Genomic DNA, 23,210 nt, shown 5'->3' on the forward strand with positions numbered 1-23,210 from the left:
TGGTTGGGCGTCTGCCTTCGGCTCAGGTCAGGATCCCAGAGTCCCAGATCAAGCCTCATATCGGGCTCCCTGCTCGGTGGGGAGTCTGCTTCTCCCTCTGCCCCTCACCCCACTCGTGCTCACTCTCTCTTGCTCTCTCTCTCAAATAAATAAAATCTTTTAAAAAAATAAAGAAGAATATAAATAATAGTACTGGTTTGGTCAAAGATTGTAAAATTTGTCAAGATGGCATGAAACTGCCTGAAGTGTGGGAAATAATACAATGTGTCACAGTGCCTCTGTTAAAACAAAAACTTGGATCATATTTTAAAGCTTATAATGTATTCATATATATGGTATCACATTTGATTCTTGGAAGGTGTACATTATTATTATCTACGTAGTTTAGAGATGAAAAAACCTGAAGCTCAGAGAGGTAAAGGGATTTGTTCAAGACCACTCAGGGAAGAACTGACAGAGTGGGGAATTTTAGTTTAGGTCCTCTGATTCTTTGCTTATTCCTCGATGCTATACTGAGCTAACAGCAAGTTTCTCAATGGTGCTGAGAATCTTTCTTGTACTGAACTGATTTAGAAAAAAAATAAAAACAAAGGGCTTCTGGGTGCAAGGTCACAGGAATGGTTTTGCAGTATCTCTTATCCAAGTCTGAGTGGCAGCAGCTATACTTCTTCTATCTGCTTAAAAGAAGTACAAATACTTTTTCTGCTCTGGAACTGCTGTACCCACCATTCCTCACTTAGGCTTGGGCAGCCAAACCAAACCCAGAAACAGAAAGGAGAGTAAGACACAAAGCTAACTACATCAAAGTCCTGCTCAAAACCCATTGGTGGCTCCCTTTGGTCTATGGGCTCAACCCAAGCTCCCTAAAACTTAGCATTCAAGACACTCCTATGATCTTGTTCTTCTGGGGTTCCCCATCTTCATCCCTTGCCACAAACGTTACATTGTAACTACAGACAACTATCTTTTTTTTTTTTTTAAGATTTTATTTATTTATTTGACAGAGAGAAACACAGCGAGAGAAGGAACACAAGCAGGGGGAGTGGGAGAGGGAGAAGCAGACTTCCTGCAGAGCAGGAAAGCCCAATGTGGGGCTCGATCCCAGGACCCTGGGACCACGACCTGAGCCGAAGGCAGACGCTTAATGACTGAGCCACCCAGGCACCCCAACAGACAACTATCTGTTAGTCCTTGAACATGTCATGCTGTTTTACAGTTTTACCTCCGCACCTGTTGTTGCCTCTACTCAGAAAGTTTACGGTGGAAAAATCTGGCAACACCACCTTACCCAAGTGACATCACCTCAACCAAGTGACTCAAGTTAACAAGACCAATAGTAGGGCAAAGCTATACCATGCGCTCTTGATAGAATGCACTAAAAGGACACAACGTTGCTGTTGTGGCATTCTTGCCAAAAATGCATAATTTGAATGTAACTGTGAGGAAACTGACAAGCCCAAGTTGAGGAATATTCTATTTGTCTTCTTCAAAATTAACAATGTTATTCAAGAAAAAAAAAAAAGGATGAGGAATCATTTCAGATTAAAGGAGACGGAAGAGACATAAAAGCTAAATGTAATGCATGATCCTGGATTGGCTCCTAGATCACAAAAAATACACTGCTATAAAGGATGTTGAAATAAGTGGTGAAATTTGAATAAGGTCTGCTAATTAGATTACAGTATTATACCATGTTAAATTTCCTGATTTGATAATAGTGCTCTGGTTATGTTAGAAAACAAAGAGGAACGATGTCTTTAACTTCCTCCCAAATAGTTAAGAAAAAATATATAAACACATACACTTTCTCTCTCTCCCTCCCTTCCCCTCCCTCCTTACTTTTTCTCTCTCTCATGTTTGGAGAGAGGGAGGAGGGGAGTTGTTTTTTAAAAAGCTCTTAAGGGGGGCACCTGGGTGGCTCAGTCGTAAGCGTCTGCCTTCGGCTCAGGTCATGATCCCAGGGTCCTGGGATCGAGCCCCGCGTTGGGCTCCCTGCTCGGCGGGAAGCGTGCTTCTCTCTGTCCCACTCCCCCTGCTTGTGTTCCCTCTCTCGCTGTGTCTCTCTCTGTCAAATAAATAAAATCTTTAAAAAAAATAAAAAATAAATAAAAAGCTCTTAAGGGATGCCTGGCTGGCTCAGTCGGACAAGCATGCAATTCTTCATTTTGGGATTGTTAGTTCAAACCCCACACTGGGTGTGGAGATTACAACCAATTAATCAAATCAATACTTATTTAAGTTTGTAAGGAGCCTGAGCTTCTATGCCTTCAAGATTCTGCTCAAATATTCTCTGCTTGAGATTTCTTGGGGCTCCATTTTAATCCTGGTAAAGCAGTATGGCAACGCTACAGAGTCATTCTCACGATGCCATTCTACAAACATGAGCCTCTTCCAAGAAGTTTTCCTTAACTTTTTACTTTTTAACTAGTTGACTAGTAAGTTTTGAGACAACAAAGTTAAAGGAGTTTTAAATATTCTCAAATAATTTCTTTTTTTTCCCCACATAATTTCCGTACTGAGTAAATTCCCTCATGAGGCTCAGTTATCTTCCTCTTGCCGCTGATGAAATTAACAATATTTCCCCTATCCCACTTCGTGCTCTGGCCCCCCACCAGAGTAAATCCACCAAACCAGAAAGCATCTTACCTAACTGGGTTAACTGGTAAAGGACACAAGGAAAGTGGGACTTGACATAGCCCTTGAGGGGCACATTGTCTAATAATGGGGGGAACAGAAATATAGCACAAGGTGATTGGGGCTATGGCAGAGGGCAAAAGGGGCTGTGGAAGTCCAGGAGGGTCAGCTTTCTGGTGGGGGGTGGTGTCAGAGAAAGCTGCTTAGAGGATGTTACAAAGAAAAGCTGAGCCTCCAAAGAAAAGTATATATAACCACGTGAAGAGGAGGGGGTAAATCATTCCAGGAAGATGAAACCACATATGCAAAGCCCCCCAAACATGAAACATCATTGAGTTTTTGGAGAACTAGGATGGAATGTGAATTGTATGGGGAGCAGCAAAGGGAGAAGGGATGAAGAGGCTGATGCCAGGGTCAGAGGGGCTTTGAAAATCATTCTGAGGAGCCAGAATTTATCCTGAAGGCTGCAAGATGGGTGAGCTGTAGGTGTCTGGGGGGTAATGGAGTAGTAGTGAAGATGGACAGATGGGGCCCAGCCTCTACTCACTACCCTTATTTAAATTTCCCTCACTGTCTTGCTAATTAATTTCCTGACTAGCCAAATTCCAGGTATGAAGAGATATCTATGTCCAGAGATGAGGGACAAGAGAAGGCTGACTCATACATGTCAGTTGGAATTTTTTTTGAACATTAAAGTTTTTAAATTTTGAGTTAAGTTTAGGCTTACAGAAGAGTTGCAAAAAAAAAAAAAGGTGGAGAATTCCTATATACTCTATACCCAGCTTCCCCATCTGTTAACATCTTATATAACCCACAGACTATTCATCAAAACTAAGAAATTAACTTTGGTATAATAATATTGACCAAAGTATAAACTTTATTCAGATTTCCCCACTGATGTCCGCTTCCATTCCAGAATCCAATCTTGGATCCCACATTGCATATAGTTGTCATGTCTCCATAGTTTCCTTCAATCTTTCTTAGTCTTTCCTTGTCTTTTGTGACCCTGACACTTTTGAGAGTATTCTGTATAATGTCAGTTATTTTAGGGGTACCTGGGTGGCTCAGTCAGTTAAGTGTCTGCCTTTGTCTCAGGTCATGATCCCAGGGTCCTGGGATTGAGCCCCACATTGGGCTCCCTGCCTTCTCCCTCTCCCTGCCGCTCCCCCTGCTTGAGCGTGTGTGCGTGCGCTCTCTCTCTGTCAAATAAATAAAATCTTTGGGGAAAAAAAGTTATTTAGAAGAATGTCTTTCAATTTGGGTTTGCCTGTTTTCTCATGAGTAGACTGGGAACGAATCCATCCCTGTGTGTATACGTGCCCCTACTATATCATATCGGGGACATATGATACCAGCGTAAATACACTGGTGATGTTGACCTTGCTTACTTGGCTAAAGTGGTATCTGTCAGAATTCTCTACTGAAACTTACTATTTTTCCTTGTGTAATTACTAAATATTCTGGGGCTATGCAAATACTCTGCTTCTGTTTAAAACTCTGCTTTTATTTTAGCATCCATAAGTCAATCCTGCCTACAGCAATTGTTATCGTGTGTTTTAATGGTGATTTTCTATTTCCCTCATGCCTTCTACACTTATTAATTGGAATTCTTCTATAAGAAAGAACTATCACTCCTCTATTCAGTTAGTTCTATCAGTGAACTCATGGATATTTTATTCTTTGGGTTATAAACTAATGTATAGTTATTTTGTTGCTCAAGTTGTTCCAACTTTGGCTACTGAAAGTGCTTTCAGGTTGACGTCTATGACCTTTTGATAATGCCCTGCCCCCTCCTTTTTAAAAAAATATAGCACATTCTAACTTTCTGGCACCACCAGACGCTCCAGGCTCATCTTATATTTTCCCTGCCTCAACCCTAGAATCAACCCCTTCTCCAAAGAGTCCTGATTCCCTTTATTGATATTTGGAAACCAAGATCTGGTTTTTCTAAATTTTTTTTTCTAAACATGAGTACATATTGATGCTTCCAATCTAGCACCAGAGGTTTCAGTTTAGCCTTCCCCTTTCCTGACTTTTAACTTTTTTCTCTGATGTGAGAAACTCGACTCTCATTATCAACAATATATTCACTTGTTTGTTCAACCCGAGTATACAAATAAAGTAGTGACAGAATTCCCAACCCATAACCTTGACAGAAATAAATTTACAAACTAGACAGCTTTGTTTGTATACAGTTCTTTTTATCTTCAGCCCTATGGTATACAGGATACAGTCAAAACACTATTTCCCAAGGTCAGCTCCTTTCTCTCCCATTTCCTGCAGTGTGGCTATGTGATTTATTAGTAATATCAGTTAGATTCATTTATCACAGTCTACATTGTCTTTCCCCCTATACTGGTTTGCTTTTAAACAAATTTATATACAGTAAAATTCAATTCTTTAGTGGCATACATTTCTATAGGTTTTGACAAATGCATAAAATTATGTCGAACACTACACTTCCATATGGGACAGTTACATCAATTCAAAAATATTCAATGGCAACTGTAATTTTAATTCTGCTTTCTCAGCACCAGCCAGGAGGTGGCAGGGTTTCTCTCTGGGAGGCAGCCTTCACAAGGCAACTAAGCCATCTTGCAATGCAGGAAAATGGGACACAGGGAGGCAGTTCCCACCCCTCACACTCCATGTATCATCTTCTCCCGGCTATGGTTACAGGAATTAAGAAGTTAAGCTTCTTCTTCCCTGAAATAGGAGAGTTTGGTTAGAAGCCCCAGAATCTCACACTCCAACTGAATAAGCAGGATGAATCATCAGAGAGTAGTCAAGAAGGCAACCCATAAATATGCTTTGGTAAAATACAGTGAAGACAACAAAGGGAAATGAGAAAACGAGACCATGACCAAATCATATGAAAGGGGGTAGATGCCCATAGACTCTCTCTTCAAGGCATCACCTGTTTGGTACTGATGGCTGGGAAAGAGTGGGGAAGAGAGAGGACTCCTAGGCAAAGGAAAGAACCTGAACACAGGCAGGATAATGTAAAACAGGCTTGAGGCACAGTAAGTTCCAGACAGAAGATGAGATTAGAAACACAGAGGACAAAGTTGTTAAGTTTTAAATGCCCTCTTACAGGTATTTGTCATCCAGTAAACACAGGGCATTCCATCATGCAAGTACTATGCCGTATGGTAGACATGTTGTCTATGTGGTTAGGTACAAGCTCTGCTTGATTAATAACAAACCTAATAATTATTATCAACATAATCACCACTAACCTATCTACTGGTAAGTCATTTTACCTCCCCAACCTGCATTATAAACTGAGGGGAGTATTTTTTTAAAGATTTTATTTTATTTTATTTTATTTATTTAAAGATTTTATTTATTTGGGGGCACCTGGGTGGCTCAGTTGGTTAAGCGGCTGCCTTCGGCTCAGGTCATGATCCTGGAGTCCCGGGATCGAGCCCCGCATTGGGCTCCATGCTCAACGGGGAGCCTGCTTCTCCCTCTGACCCTCCCCCCTCTCATGTACTCTCTCTCATTCTCGCTCTCTCAAATAAATAAATCTTTAAAAAAAAAAAGATTTTATTTGACAGAGAGAGAGACAGTGAGAGAGGGAACACAAACAGGGGGAGAGGGAGAGGGAGAAGCAGGCTTCCCGCTGAGGAGGGAGCCCTATGTGGAGCTTGATCTCAGGACCCTGGGATCATGACCTGAGCTGAAGACAGACCCTTAAGGACTGAGCCACCCAGGCGCCCCTAAAGATTTTATTTTTAAGTAATCTCTACACCCAGCGTAGGGCTTGAACTCATGACCCCAAGATCAAGAGTTGCACACTCCACCAACTAAGCCAGCCAGGTGCCCCTAAACTGACGGTAATATTTAATAATAGGTTTGTGCATTTTCAAGGAGATAATGCATAGAAAGTGTATAAGAGTTTCTGATATACACAGTAATCAATAAATATTAGTATTATAAATAAATTATAAATGACCTAAATTTATCTAAATGCTGTTTCATAACCTTCTTACCTTTCTTCCTAATGGGCAAGTTTTCAAAAGATTCTTCTTATCCCACATATAATAAAAAAAGTCTGAAGTATATCTGGTTGTCTGCATTTATTAATGTGACAAAACCAACTTGAATAGTTCGCTAAATCTAACTCCTACCCCTATACATTACTATTATGAACCCCTAGTACCTTGCTGAGTAGTATTTTATATATACGTTGTCATATTTAATCCTCTACAGAACTCTGAAAGGTTAAGTTTTATATTATTTTTTTTTTTAGATTTTATTTATTTATTTGACAGAGAGAGACAGCGTGCAAGGGAACACAAGCAGGGGGAGTGGGAGAGGGAGAAGCAGGCTTCCCGCTGAGCAGAGAGCCCGATGCGGGGCTCGATCCCAGGACCCTGGGATCATGACCTGAGCCGAAGGCAGACGCTTAACGACTGAGCCACCCAGGCACCCCTATCATACTATTTTAAAAGATCATTGAGCATTGGAGACATAAAGCAAACTGTGCAAGGTCACAGAGCTAGTCTGTCACCAACCTCTGCCTCCATTCTTTCTACTGAACTGTACTGTACTACTCTCTACCCTCTATGAGAATACTCTTAATTTCTGACATTGGCCCTCTCCTCTTCTGTATCCAAGTTCTCTCTGGGTGATTTCTACCCATAAACAAAATTTTGCCATCTGATTGCAAATAGTTTCACAAACTTCTACTTGAAGGCAGGACTTTTCACTTCAGTTCCAGTCCTACATATCCAAATTCCCTGGTGGACACTGTATGTGTCCTTCTTAGATACCTCAAACAATGCACTCCCAAGGCCAACATTTTGCCCCACTTGCTTTTTAGGCTGATTTTTTTTTTTTCTGGTGGGGTCATTACTATTAATCCAAACCTGCAACTTCAACTTCTGGTGTTGCCCAATACCCAGTATGTTATCAACTCCTATCAGGTAAGCTTCTCCACATCTCCCCACCTTTCCTGCCCCTCCGTCAGATTCTTCACATCTTTCTTCTGGACTCTTCTAAAAACTTTCTAGGTGGCCTTTCTGCTTTCCCCACTCCAATCCATTTTTCAAAGCCTGCCTCCTGGATTAATCCTCTTACAATATTGGTTTATTAACATAATCTCAGGCTAATGGCTCTCGGAAAGCTTCCCAGTAAATCCCAAATTCTTCACCAACCTGGAAGCAGATTTCTGGGCATACCTAACCTCTGAGTATGCCATGATTCTAGCAAGCAAAATGTTATCACATTCAGGTGACATACTGCCTTTCTGCTTCTTCATCTAAAATTCCTACTTCCTGTCATCATGCTCTGAAAGAAGAATTAGTGGAGTATATTAATCCGAGTTAGGACTTGACTGTTAACTGGGGTCTTGCCAATTGGAGCCTGTGAATTCATTCTCACAGAATCCTTAACATCTCACTAGTCTTGCTCCCCACCTACTCTGGGAAATCCCTGTAGGCAGGAACTGTGTCAAATGTGTCTTGGGTTTATGAGCACACAGTACAAGACCTGGCATGTAGTGCAGCTTTGGGAAATGAAGAACTCCACGGCCTAAGAGCTGGCCCCAAAGGCAAAGTGATGGTGAAGTGGGCAGTCGAGCCACAAGCACCACTCACCCTTCCGATTCATCCCCATCTGGAGGCACTTGAGCAGGCGGCAGTACTGGCACCGGTTCCTCTGCTTCCGAGACATAACACAGTTCTTGTCACGACTGCACCGATACACCCGCTTGTTGCAAATGCTCCGCTTGAAAAACCCCTTGCAGCCCTCACAGGAGATGATCCCATAGTGCAAGCCTGTAGCACGGTCCCCACAAATGAGACAGGTTCGTTGTTCAGCCCGATCATCTGGAACAGAAACTGAACATATTCAAATTAGAACACATGGGAATAATGGCTTTAAGCCTGCAGTTCTCAAATAAGCAACCTTGGGGCGCCTGGGTGGCTCAGTCGTTAGGCGTCTGCCTTCGGCTCGTCATGATCCCAGCGTCCTGCAATCGAGCCCTGCATCGGGCTCCCTGCTCAGCAAGAAGACTGCTTCTCCCTCTCCCACTCCCCCCACTTGTGTTCCCTCTCTCACTGTGTCTCTCTCTGTCAAATAAATAAATAAAATCTTTAAAAAAATAATAAAATAAAAGAAGCAAACTTGCTCTGGGAAGATCAAGAACATCACTCTTTCCTGGCTAACTGGCAAACAGGGGTCATTTTTAGAGCCTTTGTCCTAGGAACAGACCCTTGCATCTACCTGCAGATATCACAAACACAGCCTGTTTTAAAAAATAACTCATGCTCGGGTGCCTGGGTGGCTCAGTTGGTTCAGCGACTGCCTTTGGCTCAGGTCATGATCCTGGAGTCCCTGGATCGAGTCCCGCACCGGGCTCCCTGCTTGGCAGGGAGTCTGCTTCGTCCTCTGACCCTATCCCCTCTCATGTGTTCTCTCTCTCTCATTCTCTCTCTCTCAAATAAATAAATTAAAAATAAAATAAAATAAAATAACTCATGCTCCTCTCCCTGGGTTTCATCATCACTTGGACCAGTATCCAGGTCAAAAACTTGGGAGATAGTCCTGACTCCTCTCTCTCCCTCACCTTCCTCAGCCACAGCCCATCACTTACTTCTACCCTGTAGAAAGGTGATAAGGTGATTACTGATAATTTATGTAAGTGCCCAGCAAATGGCATATACCTAGTAAATGAAAGTTATAATTATTAACCAGTGAAGAAGTTTTAACCAGGCCCAGCCAGCCAACCAGTCTTCCACCTATTCAACAAATAGATATTGGACAACTGTTCTAATCTAGGCACTGTTGTAAAAGGCATGGCTACAGCAGTGAATAAAAGTCCCTGGTGAAGCTTACGTTCTAGCAGAACATCTACTCTGTGTCCAGGCCCTGTGTTTGGTACTGGGTACTGGGTAAATCATCATGACTCCCACAGTCAAGGAACTTACTGCCTCACAACAAACAAGTTAGTCAAAGAGGAAATTCAGGCTGGAATATAACGCTCTAACTTCCTCTTCCCTCAAATTTCACTTACTCAGGATCAAGCTACTGCCAAAGAACAGGCATATGACAAAAAAGTGCCCTGGTGAACTGTGATGTCAGAACTTGCTAGCAGGTACAAGAAACCTCCCAAGAAAAGGTTTTGATCAGAGGCCAAGGCAAGAAACCAGAGATCTGAACCACATTCCTGAGTAACAGGCAAGATATAATGATTAAGAACACACCCCAGATCTTTCTTTAAACCCCAGTTCTGACACTTACCAGCTGACTGAACGAGGGCAAATTAAGTTACTTCACCTCTCTGAACCTAGTTTCTCTCATCTATAAAATGGGGATTATAACGGTACCTACATACATAAAGTACTCAGCACAATGCTTGGGCTACAATGGACATTTAATAAATGACAGCCATTATTTTCATTATCATTATTATCCTAACAGATCCACGCTTAATGTGATAATAACATTCCTGAAAAGAAAAGCATTTGAAAGCAATGTTACAGGAGGAGCATGGCAGTATACATAGGAGAGATGTAGAGAAGGCAGGAGACTAGCATTTAGGCAACCTTTATTATATGCCAACTTTGAGATTTCTTTATGATCCCTATTTGTAGTAGGCTGGATAATGGCCAACCAAATATATCAGGTCCTAATCCCTGAAACCCGTAAATGTTATCTTGTAAGGAAAAGGGATCTTTGCAGATGTGATCTAATTAAGGATCTTGGATTGGGAGATTATTCTGGATTATAAAGGTGAGCCCTACTTGCAATCACACATGTCTTTAAAAACAGAGAGACAGAAGGAGATTTGATATAAACAGAAGAGGAGAAGACGCCTGCATGCGCACACACATGTACACACAGAAGAGAAGGCGATGTGAAAATAGGCAGAAGGCAGCTGAAGCCAAGGAATGGCTTCCACTACAAGCTGGATGAGGCAAGGGATGAATTCTCCCCTAGAGCCTCTGGAGGAAGTGTGGCTCTGCCCACCTTATTTTCACATGACTTTTGAACTTCCAGAACTGTGAGAGAACAAATTTGTGGTAATTTTTAATAGCAGCACAGGAAACTAATACACAATATTTTTTTCATACAGGGCAACAGACATATATACTAAGGCTCTTGCCCAAAGTCACACAGCAAATAGCAGTTATGCAGAGAGAAGCAGATATAGGAGACCACACAGCTAGGGAAACAGGGGAGAGGAAACACCTAGGTTCTTGAGGACTCTGTATTTCCTAGTTACAGACCTTTCCAAGACTTTATAAGGCTTGGATGAACTTCCTAACTACGGGCAAATTAACATACCATGACAAACTGACATTCCCATGTCTTGTAATACAATACCTTCTTTTCTTTTTTCTTTCTCGAGCTAACTTAAATGAGTTTTTGTTATTTGCAACTAAAAGAAATTTGGTTAAAATATAAAAATGGCCCTGGTGTAATAACCATTCTTTTTCTTTTCCTTTTAAAAATGCAAAGGAAAAATAAATAAGTAAGAATGCAAAGGAAGCTCAAGGTAAACATTAGAGCAAAGTTACAACAGAGAATTAAAAAACTAAAACAGGAAAGGCCAAAAGGGCAAAATGAATGACATAACAATAGTACTATGTGTGGGATGTGATTTCCTGGAGTGCTGGGCTTGAGTTGCTGATTGGGCTTAGAAATAGAACGAACATGGAATGTTGTGAAAAAATCTAGATTGGATACAGAGAATTTAAATTTTCTCATTTTAAATTCAAACCTTCAATATTATATATGACCTTTCTATATATTTATAGATATATATACCTCACATTCTACCATATATAGGATACATATCATATATATATATATACACACATTAAAATATAAACCAGAAGTCTACTAGAATAGACTTAAAAATAGTTATAATTAATCAATATCTAGAAGAACCACACCATCTCTTTCTCCCTTTTTCAGAGTTATGACTTCACTGAGTACAGACCATTACTAAATACCGTGTTTTGTGTTGTGTCACATAATTCTCATAATCCCAAAGGTGGATACAACTGCTATTACCATTTTTGTAATTGAGAAGATGGAGATCTCAAAAAAAGTTAAGGAACTTGTCCATTTAGGAAGTGGCTGACCCTAATCTGCCAATATCAGAACTGGAGTTCAGTAACCTCTTCAGAAAGCATTCGTATGGCATTCTGTCCAGCATCTGGATCCAGGGCAAAGGACCCACTGAACAACAATCAAATACAGAACTATTAAGAATCTGCTTATGTCTTGTAACACTGCTTGTTCTTTTCATGAGCACTTAAAAGGCTACGATGAGATCAAAGTCGAGGTGGGACTATTTCTCCACCAATGGGCACAGATTGGATTTTCTTTGAGTCCTGTGACTGCTTCTCTTTCATAGCTATTCTTACTGCCATTTTCTGTTTCTATAAGGAGCACTGGCTTATGCCACAGACCAGGAACTAATTCAGAAGGAAGTCTCTCAAAGGTACAGGAGAAAGGCCCTCTCCCAATCAACTGTAAAGCCTCTCACAGAAGCACTTTACAAACTTCCCTCACAACATGTGGGAAAAGGATCATAAAAACAGAAGCTATTGCTAACTGACCACTTGGGTACTAGGTTCTGTGCCAAGCACTTAACATGTTATTGTGGTGAATCATAAAAAATAAGGTACCCTTATTTTACAGAAGAGGAAACTGAAGCTTATGAGGTGATATCACTTTCCAGCAGTCACCAGCTAGTAAGTATGGGAGCTGGGCTGGAACCCCCAAAGTCTATGAACCTAATCACCACATGCTGTAGCCACAGCAAGGCAAATCTATCTATACTATATGCAGGTAAGTCAGGCCCTTCCCTACTTGGGAAAAAAAAGTTAAAAAGTCAAGCCCTTTGTAAATGAATAAATTGAAGCAAAATGTCCCAATGGTGCCTTGCCAGATGTCAGATATAGATTTCTGCATCTCCTATTCTTGTAAAGGACTTGAAGGATATTTAAAGCATGTTTATATTCATTATCTCACTTGTACCAGACCAGGACAAGGATTAGTCTTAGAGATACCACAAAGAACATTTAGTGAGTACTGACTGTGTCCCATGCAACATTCAATAACTTTTTACATGGATGGCCTTACTTATTCATCACAGTAACTGAGAGGTATCATTATCCCCATATTACAGAAACGTGGAATCTTAGAGTTAGAAAGTACCTTAGAAATTGCCTTGAGCAGACCTTTACCCAAGGCATGAATTCCCTCTAGGATATCCCAAAACAAGGGGTTGCTCCACACTCTACTTGCACATCTTTAGTGACTCAATAAGATACTTCATTCCATTCATTTCATTTTAGACAGTTTTAAGGATTCAGAAGCTTTTTCTTACACTAAGCCAAAGTCTGTTAACCCACTGCCCTGAGTTATGTGCTCATGGGCAAAAAATAAATATATAATCTAACCTAGTTCATATATCAACCATTCAGAGATTTAAAGGTAAATGGGGTTCCCAACTGTAAATTTTTTCTTCTACTTCGTTTTTTTTTTTTTAAAAGATTTTATTTATTTATCTGAGAGAGAATGGGAGACAGAGAGCATGAGAGGGGGAGGATCAGAGGGAGAAGCAGACTCCCCGCCGAGCAGGGAGCCCGATGTGGGACTCGATCCCGGGACTCCAGGATCATGACCTGAGCCAAAGGCAGCCGCTTAACCAACTGAGCCACCCAGGCGCCCCTCTTCTCCTACTTCTTAATGAATCATATAGTATCAAAATCTCTTAAAGTATCCAGAACTGAATGGGGATGGGCGGGGGTGTGGTGGTTCTTAATATAATTTAAGACTCAATTAGCTTTGTTTATATGTTTCTTCAGCTATCAATACCAGTAAACAAACGTATTTTATACTTACTGGTGCTATAAAAATGCCACACATTTTATAATAGGCAAACTGAAGCTTAACGAGGTAAAGAACTTTAATTTTGGTTACATAACCAGTCAGCAGTAGAACTGGAATTAGAATTCCATACCTCTTATTTCCAATCCCCTCCCTACACTTAATTCATATCTGGTTCACAGACATCTAAAGCTTGAAGCATTTATCACATATACTATTAACCCACGAAGTTCTTTTTGTTTTTTTTAAAGATTTTTTATTTTTTTTTATTTTTATTTTTTTTTAAAGATTTTATTTATTTATTTGAGACAGAGAGAATGAGAGACAGAGAGCATGAGAGGGAGGAGGGTCAGAGGGAGAAGCAGACTCCCTGCCAAGCAGGGAGCCCGATGCGGGACTCGATCCCGGGACTCCAGGATCATGACCTGAGCCGAAGGCAGTCGCTCAACCAACTGAGCCACCCAAGCGCCCTAAAGATTTTTTATTTTTAAAGTAATCTCTACACCCAACATGGGGCTCAAATTTACAACCCCTAGATCAAGAGTCGCATGCTTTACCAACTGAGCCAGCCAGGTGCCTCAACCCATGTCTTTCTTACTCCATTCTTGGAAAGGTAAATGTTGAACCCAGGGGCGCCTGGGTGGCTCAGTTGGTTAAGCGACTGCCTTCGGCTCAGGTCAAGATCCTGGAGTCCCGGGATCGAGTCCCGCATCGGGCTCCCTGCTCGGCAGGGAGTCTGCTTCTCCCTCTGACCCTCCCAACCCTCCCCCCTCTCATGTGCTCTCTCTCTCAGTCTCTCTCTCTCAAATAAATAAATAAAATCTTAAAAAAAAAAAATGTTGAACCCAAAGGTAGGACTTTGTATTTGTCCTTGATCAATTTTATCTTTAGATAATAAATTCTGTATGTCATTCTGGCCTATTGAAATCTTTAGGGATCCAGTCCTGCCATCCAGTATACTAGTTATTTCTCCTACCTCCTTTTCTCCATATATGGTATTAGATTATTTTCATTTCCATCCTTAAAACAATACACAATATGGCCTTAGCAAGCTGTTAAGAGCCCCTTTTCCAATCTGATTTAACCATTAGCATTCTGGAAATAGATGCTCAATTAGCTTTGTCTCTTAATTACAGTAGACACTCTAGTTTGGCTTGCATTTCTCTATCTTATTTGTAAGGATATCATAAACGACTGTGTCATATAACTCACTGAAATTTCAGATTGATACACCATCTACAGCATTCTGAAGAGTGAGACTAACACAAAGGAAATGTTCATAACCGTCCCTAACTCAGCACTGTTAATCTATTAATTCTTTGTCATTAATCTGTATTATTCTACCTAAAACAGAATGGAAAGAAAATCAGGCAAATAAGTACTTCAAATTGGAGACTATGGATCATAGGAACTGTAGTGCTTAGAAGTCAGTAAGATAAGAGACAGAGGAGTTGATGAAAAGCTGAGGATTTGAAAAATGATAGGTATTTGAAACTGAACAAATAGTTTGCTATCTGCAAAAATAGCAATGGGTAAAAATTACTGTAGGAGAGGGAAGACTTACTAATTTATCAGAGAAGCTGAATGTTTATCTTGATCAGCAGTACTAGAAGGACTCAGATAGTGAACTTTGAAAATACCATTTTCTATAAACAGGAGCCCAGACTTCTTAGAGAAATGTTTGATTCCAGGTTTGAATGTTGTGCTACCTAAGACTAATAATGGGGTCATATCAAAAGGATATAGGAAACAACATAAAAAGCCTCCCACTGGCCTAAAATGGAACAACCTATGCATCAAAAAGAATAATGATAGCAATGAATTAAAACACTTCAAATATAAAAATCAATGCATTCACAATAATATTAAAAAGAAAAAACTCATTAGTTACCATGGAGGTTGCTAGGACACCAATTCATTATTCTGAAAATTTATGTATTAAGGGAAAAATCAAACATTAAAAATAAAAACTATTGGAATCTTTCTCTTGCCCCTGTCCCCAAGAGTAAAAGAAGAGAGAAGGGTGGAAACTAAGACAGTTTTTAAAGAACTTTAAACTTTAATTGAAAAGATTGAGACTAGGTGAATAGATAGATCAGCCTGGCAGTCAGGAGAATGGGGTTGGACGGGGAGGTCGAGTTGATCTCAGGGTCTATGGCAAGGTAAATCTCAACCCAGCGATGGAAAGGAAAGAGACAACTGTCAGCTCTCCAAATCTCTTGAACATAAGCAGTAGAACATAGAGACTAAGAACTTGGGCTTTAGAGTTAGACTCTTGGGCTCAAATCTAGGCTGTCAATTGCTAGCTGTGTTACCTTGGAAAGTTTCTTAACCTCTCCAGAGGTACCTCAGTTTCTAGTCTATAAAATGTGGATAATATGGTACCTTCTTCAAATAACTGTTATAAGAATCAAGGAATTAACAGATTGCCTATAAATGACATGGAGCTCTAGATTCCTCATGGTATTAGAATGAAACAGCTTTGTAAACTCCTCTAAGTACTAGACACTATTATTATTGCTTAACTGCCTTTTTTTCTTTTTTTTTAACCTAAAAAAAACTTTAAGAAATTAGCACAGAAGAGGATTATTCAGTTAGTCTGGTGGCAGGAGACCGTAATGACAAATTTCCTAGGAGGTGAGCTCTGAAGTATGATTACCAGTTAGACAAATGAAGGCAGAGGAGGGTAAAGGAAGAAGAAACAATTGGGATATAAAGTCATGTCTTAAATGGAGCTGGAAACCTCTCTCCAACTTGGGTTTCCTCTGAGAAGAATCTCATTCCTTTCTAAAACAGACAATATAGTTCATTAAACTTTAGCAAGACTATCAAGATGAGTTACACAGAAATGTCCACAGATATATTATCAGATTATGTCCTACCCCTCTATACGTAAAAGAGTCATGACCTGCCCACAATTTTGTTCCTGTGCAATATTCTAAAAGGAACTTGCTAGTTATTCATGATAAATAAATGTAACCATACATAAGCAATATTAGAAAAAAGATAACGTTTGTCTTTGTTAGTTTTTCAAACCTTAGAAATAATCTTAAGAATTTTTTAAAAAGGGGCGCCTGGGTGGCTCAGTTGGTTAAGCGACTGCCTTCGGCTCAGGTCATGATCCTGGAGTCCCGGGATCGAGTCCCGCATCGGGCTCCCTGCTCAGCGGGGGGTCTGCTTCTCCCTCTGCCCTCTTCCCTCTCGTGCTCTCTGTCTCTCATTCTCTCTCTCAAATAAATAAATAAAATCTTTAAAAAAAAAGAATTTTTTAAAAAGATTTTATTTGAGAGAGAGAGCATGAGTGGGTGAGGGCAGAGGGAGAAGTGGACCCCCTGCTGGATCCCAGGACTCCAGGATCACGACCTGAGCCAACGGCAGACGCTTAACCAACCGAGCCACCCAGGCATCCCAAGAATTTTTTTTAAACCAGTAATTATTCTAGTGCAGGTAACAAGAACTATTACATTAAGTTTCATTTCTTCAAATTTTAACACTCCTGCTGAGATAGATAAGGGTAAATGCAGAGCTCAGTTGGGGTCTCTATGGACACGCATTAATTTTTAGAGGCAGATATGTCAAATTCAAATGAAATAATGAAAATGATGAATAAAGCAGCTGACATGGTTGGTGTAGAAAATCAATAACAATCGGAATCAGGTACAGAGCCCTAGAAGATCTCTTCAGAGCACACTGACAAGTGTCTGCTCAAATAAATGGATGTTCCCATCTCTACATCATTTAGCAAGAAGAGTAAGTAAATGAGAACAAAGACATTCATTAAACTAATCTGTTCATCAATCTGACCAGAATTTTACAATACTTAGGTTCTTGTTTTATAAGAGTGGCAGGACCCCTTATTTATACCTAACCAAAGTTGCATTGCAGGTTAAGCGTCAATCACAGACATTAACAGTAACATCTGGCACCACGACTGCTACAGAGAAGATGCTAATTTTGTTGAATAAATAAATGAAATATGTAAAAGTGTAAAAAGTTTGAAATACATTGGCTTGGTAGTTAAGACACAGTGAGTATGAATTCCAGCACTGCCACTTCCTAGCTCTGTAACTGTGAGCACATGTCTCAGTTCTCGAAGTCTCTCTATCAACTGAAAAACAGAGATAACCATAGTACTCACTTCATGGACTTACTAGGTAATAAATGATATAGGTTACAATGATAATAACATGTACCCTGGTACTATGCAACAAGTTCTGTTCTTTATGCATCACACATAATTCACTCTTTCCTCACAATTCTATGTAGTAGATACTATTATTACCTCCATTTTGCAGATGAAAAAAATTGAGACAGACATAGAATAAGAACTATGCCCCAAGTCCCCTGGCTAATAGGCAGGGGAGCCAGGATTCTAAGCAGACAATCTTGCACCAGGATCTGAGACCTTTCATACTAAACTAAACTGCTGAATACAATGCCTAATATATAGTAAACACACAATCAATGTTAGTTGTGCTACTGTTGTTAAAGTCAAGTTTTCTGTAAGATTAGAACCTGATAAAAATTCGCAACTTTCTGAAATATTTTGTACTTTGTTTTAAAAAAATCCATCTTAAACAAAAGCAATAAATAATGCTTTAGTTAAAAAAAGTCTTTGATAGATTTCAACATTACTGTTCAACTCTTAGCAAACTAGGAATAAGAAAAAACTTGCTTAATATAATAAAGATTATCGAAAGAAACCTATACCAAGTATCATACTTAATGATGAAATGCTTACAAAAAGTTTTTCTTTTCAGATTGGAAGTAAGACAAGGATGGTCCGTTGTCAACACCTTCATTCCAAAGTGGAAGTACTGGCGGTTCTAGAATGCACAGTGAAATGAGAAATATACAAAAACTAGCCATATTTCTATACCATCCACAAAGAGATGAAAATTTTAAAAGATGCCACTTACAACAGTACCAAAAAAAAAAAAAAAAATAGGATACAACCCAGTGAAGACATGTAAGATTTCTATGGAGAAACTGTAAAACAATTAATATAAAATATTTCTAAGATAAATGGAGGATGTTCAGTAACTGGAGAGGAAGACTATGCTCACAGACTGCAAGTTATTACTGTAAAGATCAATAGATAAAGTGAAATCCCAACTCTGTGTGTTCATGTATAACTTGAGCTAATTGTAAAATGTATGTGGGAAAAGCAAAAGAACAAAAACAGCACAGATATTTAAGAAAAATAAGACTTCACCATATATCAATATTCATTTTAAAGCTATGGTAATTAAGATGATGTTTTATTGGCTCAGGGATAGACAAACAGACCAAAGGAACTGAATGAAGACATACCATACCACAACATAACTAGGCATGTAATGGGATATTTAATTTACGACAAAGGTGGCACTGCAGAGCAGTGAGGAAAAGACAAGTCTTTTCAGTGAACAGTGTTGGGACAATTAATCTACAAGGAAAGAAAATTAAACTTGACCCTACCTCACACCACGCAAAATATTTAATCGCAACTAGACTAAAGACCCAAATACCAAAAGCAAAATAATATACCTCTCAGAAGATAATAAAAACAGATTTCACGATCTTGGGTTAGGAAGAGGTTTTTAAAATAGTCCACAAAAAGCACTAATCATAAAGGAAAACTTTAATAAAATTAGACTACATTAAAATGAAGAATGTTCATGGGACACCTAGGTGGCTCAGTTGGTTGAACGTCTGCCTTCGACTCGGGTCGTGATCCCAGGGTTCTGGGATTGAGTCCCGCATCGGGCTCCTTGCTTGGCAGGAAGCCTGCTTCTCCCTGTACCTTCTCTGCCTGCCGCTCCCCCTGCTTGTGCTCTCTCTGACAAAAAAATAAATAAAATCTTTTAAAAAATAAAAAAATAAATAAAATGAAGAATGTTCAGAGAGTGAAAAGGCAAGCCACACTGTGCAAGAAGATATATGCAATACATACAACCTACAAAGAGTTCATATTCAAAATATGTAAAACTCCTATAGAGCATTAAGAGAAATGCAAACCAGTAGAAAACTGGGCAAGAAACCTGAACAAGCATTTCACAGAGGAGACTATCCACATCATCAATAAACTTAAGAAAAGATGTTCAAATCTATTAGTAATCAAGGCTATGCAAATTAAAACCACAATGACATACTAATGGCTAAAAAAACAAAGACTTCAAGTTATGGTGGCAATTTTGGAAAAACTAACTTTCATATGTTATTGGTAGAAGTGTTTATTGGTACAACTACTATATAAAACAGTGTGTCATTATTAATGTTGAAGATATACCTCTCTTATGACCCATTCCCAGATATATATGACCCAACAGAAATGCATGCAAATGTGTATGAATGGACAAATTTGAGGATGTTCATAATGACAAGCTTTGTCAAAGCCGCAATTAAAAATAACCCAAATATGGGGCGCCTGGGTGGCTCAGTCAGTTGAGTGTCTGCCTTCGGTTCAGGTCGTGTGATCCTGGGGTCCTGGGATGAGCCCCACAGGCTCCCTGCTCAGTGGGGAGTCTGCTTTGCCCTCTCCCCTCTGCCCCTCCCCCCCAGCTCATGCTCACACTTGCTCTTTTTCTCTCTCAAATAAATAAATGAAATCTTTAAAAAAAAAATGCAAGTATTTATCAGTACTACTAGAGATAAACAGTGTCATTCATACAATGTAATACTATACAGCTGTAAAAGTATCTGAGCTACTGCAACAACATGGATGACTAGCACAAGCATTGTTAGGTAAAAGAAGCCAGATCAAATAAAAACCCCAAAAAACAAACTATTCATAGGATTCCATTCATATTAAATAACTTAAAACAATAACAACAACAATAAAAACAGGCTCCAACAATAAAGAGACATATAGAGAATAGTGCTGGAGTGGAGAGGAATTTTTGAATCCTGGCAATGTTCTATTTCTTGATGGGTGATGCTTGCTTTACATTAATTCATTAAGCTGTAAAATTGTGTTTTATGTACTTTTCCCCAAGGGTTATATTTCACAGTAAACAAAGTTGAAAACAAAAGATAACAGGGCACTTCAGGTAAGGGAAAGGAATCAGCAATGGAAAAAAAAAAAAAAGGAAAACAAATATAAGGTGTGTTTGGGCAAACTACGTAGATATATAATTAAGCAGAGAGATCTTATAGAAGAATGGTCAGAGAGAAGTCTAGAAAACTGTTTGGAATAGACTGTAATTTATTTATTTATTTATTTTTTAAAGATTTTATTTATTTGACAGAGAAAGAGAGAGCACAAGTAGGCAGAGTGGCAGGCAGAGGGAGAGGGAGAAGCAGGCTCTCTGCTGAGCAGGGAGCCGGATGTGGGGCTTGATCCCAGGACCCCAGGATCATGACCTGAGCCGAAGGCAGCCGCTTAACCGACTGAGCCACCCAGGCACCCCAGATTGTAATTTATTTTATCCTATTGATAAAAAGACTACTGAGATTTTTAGAGGTGCCTGGGTGGCTCAGTCGGTTAAGCATCTGCCTTCAGCTCAGGTCATAATCTCAGGGTCTTGGGATCAGGTCCTGGCATGGAGCCCACATTGGGCGCCCTGCTCAGCGGGGAGTCTGCTTCTCCCTCTCCCTCTGCTCCCCACCGCCACCTGTGCTCTCTCTCTCAAATAAATCAATAAAATCTTAAAAAAAAAAAAAGACTACTGAGATTTTTTAAATGGAGATATGTCTGGATCATAGTAGTATTTTAGGAATATCAATCTCACAATGATGTGCAGATTGCGACAAGATGAATGGCATGGGCTATGGGTAACAGGAATGGGAAAAGGGTCAAAAATGAACTTGAGGTTCTACACCAAGGTGGCTGTGAGAAATGTGGTATCACTAAAAGAAAAGAGGAAAGTAAAAGCTGTGTGAGGGACAAAATCATCCTCTCTTTAGTTTAAGAGAGGATGATAGGTGAGTCAAGTAGAAATATTTCAAAGGTAGTTATTTAGAGGACAATGATTAAAGCTAGGATGAAAAATCTGGGAGTCAACACATGGAAAAATTAAAGCTATGTCAATAGATTAGAACTCTATGAGATAATAGGGGAAGGTAAGAAGTTAGGGAATGAAGTGAGATTACGTGATCAAATAAGACATAGGTGGAATATAAATCCACGATTAAGAGAAAGAGAAGAAACAAAAGGGTTTCATAAAGAAGAGAGTACTGTCAAATGCAATGCAGGTCAAAAAGTGTGAGGAAGAAGAAAAGGCTCAAAAGGTCACCACTAATAAAATTTTCAGTAAACTGATTAGAACAAAAATCATACTGAGTTAAAAACAGGTGAGTAGTGAGGCGCCTGACTGGCTGAGGCAGAAGAGCATGTGACTCTTGATCTCAGGGTTGTAAATTCAAGCCTTACACCGGGTGTAGAGATTACTTAAAAAATAAAATCTTAAACAAAAATTGCTGAGTGGTAAATAAATAAAATAAGCAGTGTTTTATTGAGTAGTGTCACTCCATTTAAAAGTAATAGAAGAACACATTGTAGGAAGAAGCAACAGCTTTTAAACAGATGTTAATTTTTTATCTAGGGGAGATTCATATGCATTTAAAGAAGATAAGCATAAGAACAAAGGCTTTTGGGGCGCCTGGGTGGCTCAGTCGTTAAGCGTCTGCCTTCGGCTCAGGGCATGATCCCAGGGTTCTGGGATCGAGCCCCGCATCAAGCCCCGCATCGAGCCCCGCATCGGGCTCCCTGCTCGGCGGGAAGCCTGCTTCTCCCTCTCCCACTCCCCCTGCTTGTGTTCCCTCTCTCGCTGTGTCTCTCTCTGTCAAATAAATAATCTTAAAAAAAAAAGAACAAAGGCTTTTTTTTTATTTTTTAAGACTCTACTTACTTGACAGAGAGACAGAGAGAGCACGCGTGCACGCAAGAGCACAAGCTGGAGAGCTGCAGAGGGAGAGGGAGAAGCAGGCTCCCCATTGAGCAGGGAGCCTGATATGGGGCTCGATCCCAGACCCCGGGATCATGACCTCAGCCCAAGGCAGACACTTAAACAACTGAGCCACCCAGGCGCCCCTAAGATTTTATTTTTAAGTAATCTCTACACTCAACCTGGGGCTCAAACTTACAACCCCGAGATCAAGAGTCTCATGCTCCACCGACTGAGACAGCCAGGCGCCCCAAGAACAAAGGCTTTTAAGAGAAGAATGAACTATAATTCAGACATATGTTCAAAATAAAAACCTGTATGAAAAAAAAAAGTTTAATATTTAAATCTTTCTTATTATTTCATTTTTATTAGGAAAAAGATAAGTTACTTGGGCACGTCAGAAAAGTAAAGTGATTCACCCAAGGTCACAAAGTGAGTTAAGTGATGGAGCTATTTCGACCTTACTACAACCTTACTACTTTTCCAAAGACAGACCTCCCATTAAACGAAACTAACTCCTATAGAGGTAGGGTGCTGGAAGAGAAGGGTGGTATATATCAAAATTGAGCCTCAGCGTTAACTGCTGCCTTTTTTTTCCCCAAACCAAAGAAACAACAGGAGTCACAACAAAGAACTAACTAGATGTATTTTTACCATCCTGTGAGTGATCACTTAGTTACCTCCACATAGCAACTAGTTCTACTTTAATTTGGGTAAGTATAGAAGAAAGCCTGTTACAAAATTTCTCTTGGGCTCATCTCTCCTCTCAGACCCACTCTTACAAAAATACCTCCCCCACCCCAAGAAGGACATTTTACTCATTCCAAGGGCTCAGGTTACGCAAATTACAACTGG

The 23,210-nt window shown here is 39.9% G+C and overlaps 1 protein-coding gene across 5 annotated transcripts in view; it reads right to left on the reverse strand.

Moving 5' to 3' along the window:
* NR6A1 (nuclear receptor subfamily 6 group A member 1) overlaps positions 1 to 23,210 on the reverse strand; it is a 223,575-nt gene that overhangs the window by 30,256 nt on the left and 170,109 nt on the right. For all 5 annotated transcript variants that reach the window (XM_081803575.1, XM_081803573.1, XM_081803574.1 and 2 more), the window contains one exon: positions 8,238 to 8,480. In XM_081803575.1, the coding sequence (XP_081659701.1) occupies positions 8,238 to 8,480 (243 nt within the window). The remainder of the gene's footprint in view (positions 1 to 8,237; positions 8,481 to 23,210) is intronic.

Source organism: Leptonychotes weddellii, chromosome 14, assembly GCF_054177405.1.
Source record: "Leptonychotes weddellii isolate Sample4059 chromosome 14, ASM5417740v2, whole genome shotgun sequence".
NCBI classification, from domain to species: Eukaryota; Metazoa; Chordata; class Mammalia; order Carnivora; family Phocidae; genus Leptonychotes; species Leptonychotes weddellii.